Source organism: Prunus dulcis, unplaced genomic scaffold (assembly GCF_902201215.1).
Source record: "Prunus dulcis unplaced genomic scaffold, ALMONDv2, whole genome shotgun sequence".
In the NCBI taxonomy this organism is placed as follows: Eukaryota; Viridiplantae; Streptophyta; class Magnoliopsida; order Rosales; family Rosaceae; genus Prunus; species Prunus dulcis.
This window is the reverse complement of record NW_023010196.1, coordinates 26533-33505: the sequence shown is the minus strand read 5'-3', so window position 1 is coordinate 33505 and position 6973 is coordinate 26533. Positions and strand designations below refer to the sequence as shown.

General features: G+C 35.2%; 2 protein-coding genes across 2 annotated transcripts; both read right to left on the bottom strand.

Annotated features, from left to right (window-relative positions):
* Positions 1 to 563: 563 nt before the first annotated feature.
* LOC117613172 (phosphomannomutase) lies at positions 564 to 3931 on the bottom strand. The gene is made up of 12 exons (XM_034341811.1): positions 3741 to 3931; positions 3134 to 3224; positions 2900 to 2944; positions 2723 to 2789; positions 2219 to 2295; positions 2000 to 2035; positions 1793 to 1848; positions 1614 to 1713; positions 1409 to 1504; positions 1169 to 1258; positions 961 to 1012; positions 564 to 852 (listed from the first exon to the last, which is right to left on the bottom strand). The coding sequence occupies exons 2-12, from the start codon at positions 3200 to 3202 to the stop codon at positions 797 to 799; spliced, it is 744 nt and encodes a 247-aa protein (XP_034197702.1). The 5' UTR covers positions 3203 to 3224; positions 3741 to 3931; the 3' UTR covers positions 564 to 796.
* Positions 3932 to 4748: 817 nt separating this feature from the next.
* Positions 4749 to 6389, bottom strand: LOC117613176 ((+)-neomenthol dehydrogenase-like). The gene is made up of 4 exons (XM_034341813.1): positions 6370 to 6389; positions 6179 to 6257; positions 5611 to 5790; positions 4749 to 5167 (listed from the first exon to the last, which is right to left on the bottom strand). The coding sequence occupies exons 1-4, from the start codon at positions 6387 to 6389 to the stop codon at positions 4790 to 4792; spliced, it is 657 nt and encodes a 218-aa protein (XP_034197704.1). The 3' UTR covers positions 4749 to 4789.
* Between the last annotated feature and the right edge of the window lie 584 nt (positions 6390 to 6973).

Here is a 6973-nt window from a genome sequence, read left to right as displayed (position 1 = left end):
CAACTGGTGGAAGTGCTCTAATGAGACGATTATTGGCACCATTTCTTTTTTAAATCCAAATTAGACAATCATGGAGGCCAAAAAAATGTGTAATTAAGAACTCGAGTTAGCTCAAATGGCAAGGGTGAGTGCAAAAAGGGTAAAGTTTAGGGTAGGTCAAAGCTCAATTCCTTTCCATTGATGGTGATTAGCTAGTTTATGGGTTAATTCCACTTTAGCACCCTGTGATTACACTCTTAAGATATATTAATTCCTATCTTCTCAAATTTTATAATAACATACCCCGATTGTGCTGTTAGGGTTTCCATCATAACAGAGTTACACTCTTAAGACATGTTAATCCCTATCATCTTAATTTTTACAATAACATACCCCGAACTTTTAAGGTTTACGTCATATCTCTCTATTAGTTGCCTACATGGAACTGTGCGTCCCACATATATCAATTTTTGTCAATTTTAAATTGATTAAAATATTACAAACCAAAAAAACTAAAAATAAATTTAAACCTTTGCTATACAAATTATCGAACTGGGTCACATCTAGCAGAAGCAATGTGGAAAAAAGTGAACAATTCTTTTCAAGAAAGATTTAAATATATAGGAACAAGTGGTACAAAAATACAATGCAAAAGATGCAATTTCTGAACCAATAGGTTTGCGTCTAATTATAATATTACACACTGCAGATTTCAGCTTAACATTTATTCTCAAATACAGAATTACAAATGGCATACAACTTTTTCTTCTTGTTTGAAAAATGGCATATAATCCGAAACCAAAAAGTTGGAACGAAATCAGGGGCTCAGAAAGAGAGCTTTGCACTGCTTGATTGTATCTTCAGGGCTGGTAACTGCAAAAAGTGTAGAGCATCAGATAATCATGTTGGATATGTGCATTTAAGTGTGCTAAGCAATGATGAGACGGCTGGAAGTCACTTCGACCTGAAATGAGAGCTTACCTGTATGACCTACGGTTCGTTCAGATTCATAAATTTCATGGTCATTTCCTCCCTGCAGAAGATGAAACTCACAAGTCTTGAGGCCCAGATAAAGGAAGTATAGAACAGAGGACTTGAAAAAAGAACTTACGAAATAACAGAAGGAAGCTGTCAAAATGGTAACATGTGTAACTAAGAAGAGGGTAGAGCCCTGAAATTATGGACTAACCTTGTAAGTTTTGTCACCAAAGAAATGGATTTCTTGAAACTTCTCTAGGTATCTCAAGCAGTATGTCTTGTCCCAACCTTGAGGGAAAACCTGTTACAAGCATTGAAAACCATCCATGTTCAATTTCAAATGTCATCCCAACGACCTTTACTAGACTATTCCAAGAGAGGACAGGCAAAAATAAAAATGAATAAATAACCAGAAATCATCAAGCATGAATGAATATCAACTATTGCTTACATCAAAGCTTATCTGTCCTCCTATGGAAAATGTCAAGTTAAGGTGAGCAAACTTCTCGCGAAGGATGGATACCATTTTTGGGCGTATGTTCTGAACCTGCAGACCAAATATCATCTTTCAAGTTATATACAAACGCAAAAGACAATTCATATCCTTTATAATGAAAATAAAATCACAATTTTAGTTTTTTACTTAAGTATCTAACCTTGTCAAATCTTTCAAATTCATCCCTTTCTTCTTGGCTACAGTTTCTCCCAATTGGTGATACATTAAGCATCCCACTTCGGAACTCTATAAATGTACCCCTACAGTTACAATTAACAATGAAATTATAAGTTTACTATAGATAGGTTAAGAATTAACAAAGGCTTTCACTCCACTAACCTCTTTATGGGTATGTCCAAGTCTGCGATATAATGAAGTGTAAAATTGATAAATTCCTGCAGAATTGTATGCAAATCATTGCAAATAAATCTGAAGAACAATTTGATTAAGTTTCCAGGTTCTTTGTGCATGCTGTGTTTGACACCTTAGGTATCTTTCTAATAAGGAACTTGAGAGTCATAGCATACAACAGAGCATGGGTTTTACCTTCAGCTTCTCTTCTCCAAGAAATGTCTTCAAGCTCTAAATTATCCAAAACGCAAAATCCATCAATTTGGAGTAATTACCAAATTAAGAAAGATGTAGGAGAAAAGGGAAAAAAATGCAACACTGTCATGGATGTTAACTTCAGAAAACATCACTTTAATAAGGACACTGTATGAATGTGATAACTTGTTTCTATTATTTCATTAAGTTGTATAATACCTGGGTGCCAATCAGTGTCCTGTCTTTGTGAGCCACAAGTCCATTCTCAGAAAATACATAATCATAGTCATCAATAACTGCAAAGATAAAGAGCCAATTAATAGACATAGTTCAACAGATTTTGAAAATTAGTAAATTAGACAGCTAAGCATGTGTCCAGAATATCCCTCAAGAACTAACACTAAAGGATATCTTAGAGTTGAAGAAAAAAGGAACAAAGCACCAAACTTTAGCATATACTTTACTAAGACAATTTAAAGGCCAACAATAGATGCAACCAAACAATTTGAATAGCATCTTATACACAAAAGTAAATAAGTTGAGCTTAAATCTTTTTTCTTTTGGCAGAAAGCTAAAACCTTCAAACTCCTTGGTTGTCAAGATCCAATATAAACAAATTGATTTTGAGAGGTGTATATGTTTATATATTGCACGCATAATGAGTAAATATCTAGACTTAAATGTCTTTTGGAGTTATATTTTCTACAAGAAAAAAGTACACACCTGTCCTTCCAAGCTGCTCCGTTATCTTAGAAAGGTCAGATCCTCCAACTATTCCCACTGTAACAGCCTGCACTTCAACAAAGCTTTTCATCATGCACAACAAACTAACCCATATCCCCACCCATCACCAAAAAGGAAAAAACAGAGCCTACTATTTGATGGTAATGGGTGATGTACCTTCCTAAGTTCTCGAATGAACCCCAACATTTCTGGAGTAACCGCCTAATATTCAAGTGAATGGTACTGAGTTAGTGATGTTTTCAACAACAGATATACATGCATAAACTGATTTGGAAATATGCAGAAAATTTTCTTTCAAATTGACAAGCCCATGTAATAAATTGGTTGATTAGATGCTAATTTAAAAAGAATAAGCAATTTAAGAGGACAACAACAATCAGAGATCTATACCTTTCTAGGAGCTGTGAGAGTCCCATCAACATCAAACAAGGCAATCACACCAGGCTTCCTGACAGCCATTTACACTTGAAATCTAATTTTCCTGTCACCAAATCCACAATACCACAGTTCTCAATTAACAATTTGATCTTTTAATTTCAACAGCTGCTCATGGAAGGTTGTCAAAATGGACAATTGGGATGGGGACTGGAATTCCAAATTGCAAAAGAATATATAAAGTATCAGGTAAGAAGCAGCGCCCGGTAAATCAAGCAAGCTTGTAGGAAAGAGCAAAGCAGATACTCCCCAGACGCTAAAAAGCATTAAGATCCAGGACCCAGTACTTTTCTACTTAAAAGTACATTGCTTTGACAATGCATTTGACTGAATGAGGCCTAGATTGCAAACTAAAAGTACCCAAAAAACCAACAAGTATTAATAACTGAAAAACGAAAGAAACCCAAATTTAAATGCACCCAAAAGAGGGGAAAAAGAAGAAGAAAACTTTAAGATTCAGGCTCTGAATGAGGTTTAAAGATTATGAGCATTCTCTAATGGGAAGCTGTAAACAAATTAGTGAATGAATAATTGATAAGTCGAATAAGTAAAAGGACTGTACCTTGTAATTGGGTTATCGCGAGAGAGAAGAAAGTGCAGGTTGAATGAGAGCTCTGAAATGGAAGTTTGAGCCGTACAGAAAATGAACAGATCTTTTTCAGTGGCGCAACTTGGGCAGTTGTTGGGATGTATAAAGACATTTATAATATTATTTATTATTATTTTCCAATATGACAGTTGAGAAATTAGGGTTTTTTATTTTATTTTGTGGAAAAACTGCAGAGTGACTGAGGAAATTTTTTATCTGGTATTTTAGAGAGGAATATGCTATAGAACTCATATGGGATCATTCTACGTAAGTTTCACATTCTCAAAAGTGGGTGGTTCCAATCTATTCATTTTTGTGTATATCAAACATTAGAATTGGTTTAAAATAATTGAATCATACTATTTTTCCTATTCCTACAACAAAATATGGAGTTCAAATTCCCATTGTTTGACCAGAGTTGGTAACAAAAAAATTAAAATTTAAAAAAGAAAAGAAAATTTGAAGGTTCTTAACCATTTCCTTGGCTAAAATTCACTGCTTCTGAGCCATCCATTCACCTTCCAAAATTGAGTGGTTGTCCTCTGAAGTGAACCCACTTGACACTAATGAAAGTGAAGATTGTTTTTTTTTTTAATTTTTATTGGTCAATAAAAGTGACGATTGTTTAACATTAATTTTTCAGTACCTTTTGTTTTCATTTTGGTAGGAAACTTCTTTCTTTGGTTTTATTATCATTATGAACTTCTTCATGGTAATGCTATACATTTTGTTTGTGCATTTGGGAGGTAACTTCTCACCAACTTGAGGCTTGTCCTTGACTGCTTTTGGTTCATTGTGGGCTTGCCTTTTAGCTATTTCCACCAGAATGCTTTTCTTTCAAAACTTGGGCAGTGACATCAACCGTGTTAACAACTAGTGGAACCTTGATTTCCTTATGAGTATGCCAAAAAAGAAACAAAAAATTTCAAGTCATTCAGCTTCATATGTTACAATGTACATAAGCTATTGATGATCATTCTTCATGAAACATATGAAGGGCCCCTGTGATCATCTATGAAAATTCAAAAAGGTGTCACTTCTTTTCGGCTAAAGTAATGGCCCGTAGGACCACCACTGGGGAGCAGCGCCAACCTGACGAGGCTTTCAGCACCTTCGTCGATAGTTAAGATGCCGGTATTGAAGCTCAAATCTGTTTTGACAAATCCAGGGCTGACAGCATTGATGCAGAAACTTGGATACCTGTTGGCCAGAATCCTAGTGTATGCATTCACGGCTGCTTTTGAGACTGAATAGGGTGGAAAGATAGGAGGCCAGCTTTTGGAATCTAGAGAACCTTGTTTAAAGTCTTCCAAAAACCCACTAACCACAGCATCTATTCTCTCTTCTGTAAGGCTCTCAGCATCACTTGGTACCTCCTTAGCCCATGCATTTGGAAAATTCTGAAGCAAAATGAAAACAGGAGGGTTTTAAAGTTGATTTGAAAACAGAAGCATTGCATCTACATGTAAATAAAAAGATGGATTTCTAATAATCAAACCTTTTCACTACCACTGTTCAGATAAAATTTTGAAACCTTAGCATCACTAAAAAAGTGGTTTATCCTGGAATTTAATTAATCTTCTAATGTATAATCCCAGAGTTCCAATAGAGTTCATTCAGAAAAGAAAATCCTGCATAAGGGTTAGTACATTTCAATCAGGCCCATTTATTAAAGAAGAAACGAAAAATAGATTAAGGACAAAGAATTCTCCACACCATTTGTAAGGCAACTAAATTGACTGAAATATTTAGTTCAACTTATCAACCATATGAACAACCAGTGGAAACTTGATCTTCTTAGGAGAATGCCAAAAAAGAAACATCCTTTTGAATTTGCTCATACCGTTAGCTTAGAAGCTCCTGAAGAAACATTAACGATTCTTGGTGAATTGGATAGCTGAAGGAGGGGCAAAAGTGCTGCAGTCACACTTTTTGTACCATAGTAGTTTGTTTTCAAGCATTCCTCTGCTAACTCGTAGTTTGGTGTTGTCGATATTGTACTCCAATCGATTTCTTCAGCCTTCTGCATCCAGGAGAAGAAAAAGTTTAATCCTTTTGGAAGTTTTGGTCATTAGTTTCCTAACTTATAAGATAACTAAAATTGTACAAGGATTGTTTTCACAGAGAATTACATTGCCTAAGTCCCTAACCTCACCTTAAACAAGGAAATTTTTTTTTGCATCTAACAAAATTTGGCATAGTTTTCTTATTAGAAGCACAGAAACAAACCAACAAGAAGAAGCATTTCGACCAAAAAAAAAAAAAAACATGAAGAAGAAGCAGTGTCCAATATGGCTTTATAGTGTAACAATATAGGGTCCAGCCAACCATACCCACAAGCAAGTCACTCTTCTCAATTAGTGTCGCATTTAATTTCAAAATCATCTTTACTTATCTCAAGCAGCTAACACCACAGTGACCCCATTTGAAGCCAACTGCTTAACTGTGCCAAATCCAACCCCTTTATTAGCCCCTGTGACAACTGCATACCTGAGCAAAAAAAGAAACACAATGAAAGATCAGAAATGTGTGTTATTTATGTGGGCAAGAAGATTTGATTGGAAAGTCCAAACACCAAAGCATAAGAGGAACTTATAATTACCTCTTTGTTGCTTCTGCCATCGTTATGAACTTTGCTTTACTTCTGGCTTGTTTCTAGTAGTTATCAGATTAACTTCTCACCCCCATTCTTTCCCAGCACACCTACGATCATATATATTGAGATTGAGACCACGCAATGAAGTCATACAAACAACGTTGTGTATGCAATGAGGTCACGTCTCACCAAAACCAGTTATTTTATCATTCGTTTTGGTTTAGTTTTCTTTCCTTTTTCTGGGCCTTTGGACCTCTTTTAGAGCAACAGATGGGCCTTTGACTTTTTTCTTCTACGTTTGTTTGGGCTTTAAGCCCTCCTCATTACCCTTCATCTATATTTTTTTGGGGACAAATCCTTACTGTTCATCTCAATCAGAATTATCTAATGTTGCAAAACCAATCAGCCAATCTTCATCATTTCATCTTCGAGCATTTACATTTGAGATTGGACCAAAGATAAGTCTTTCAGAAATTTAGCTCCGACACCATATTGATAATGTCTATAAGAAATAAAGCATGGTTTTATTTGTTTAAGCAAGAAGAAAAAGGTAAGACACATGAGAGAACTAGAGCAATTGTCAATCATTTACCAAAAGAAAGAAAACTAG

What these genes read in the sequence shown, in the direction of transcription:
- LOC117613176 (XM_034341813.1), bottom strand. Translation starts at nt 6,389, where the DNA reads ATGGCAGAAGCAACAAAGAG. An exon ending in ATGGCAGAAGCAACAAAGAG is followed by an intron (nt 6,258 to 6,369) that starts GTAATTATAAGT and finishes TTTTTTGCTCAG; the next exon opens with GTATGCAGTTGTCACAGGGG. An exon ending in CTTCAAATGGGGTCACTGTG is followed by an intron (nt 5,791 to 6,178) that starts GTGTTAGCTGCT and finishes TCCTGGATGCAG; the next exon opens with AAGGCTGAAGAAATCGATTG.
- LOC117613172 (XM_034341811.1), bottom strand. Translation starts at nt 3,202, where the DNA reads ATGGCTGTCAGGAAGCCTGGTGTGATTGCCTTGTTTGATGTTGATGGG. An exon ending in GGAGCAGCTTGGAAGGACAG is followed by an intron (nt 2,296 to 2,722) that starts GTGTGTACTTTT and finishes TTATCTTTGCAG; the next exon opens with TTATTGATGACTATGATTAT. An exon ending in ACGAACCGTAGGTCATACAG is followed by an intron (nt 853 to 960) that starts GTAAGCTCTCAT and finishes CACTTTTTGCAG; the next exon opens with TTACCAGCCCTGAAGATACA.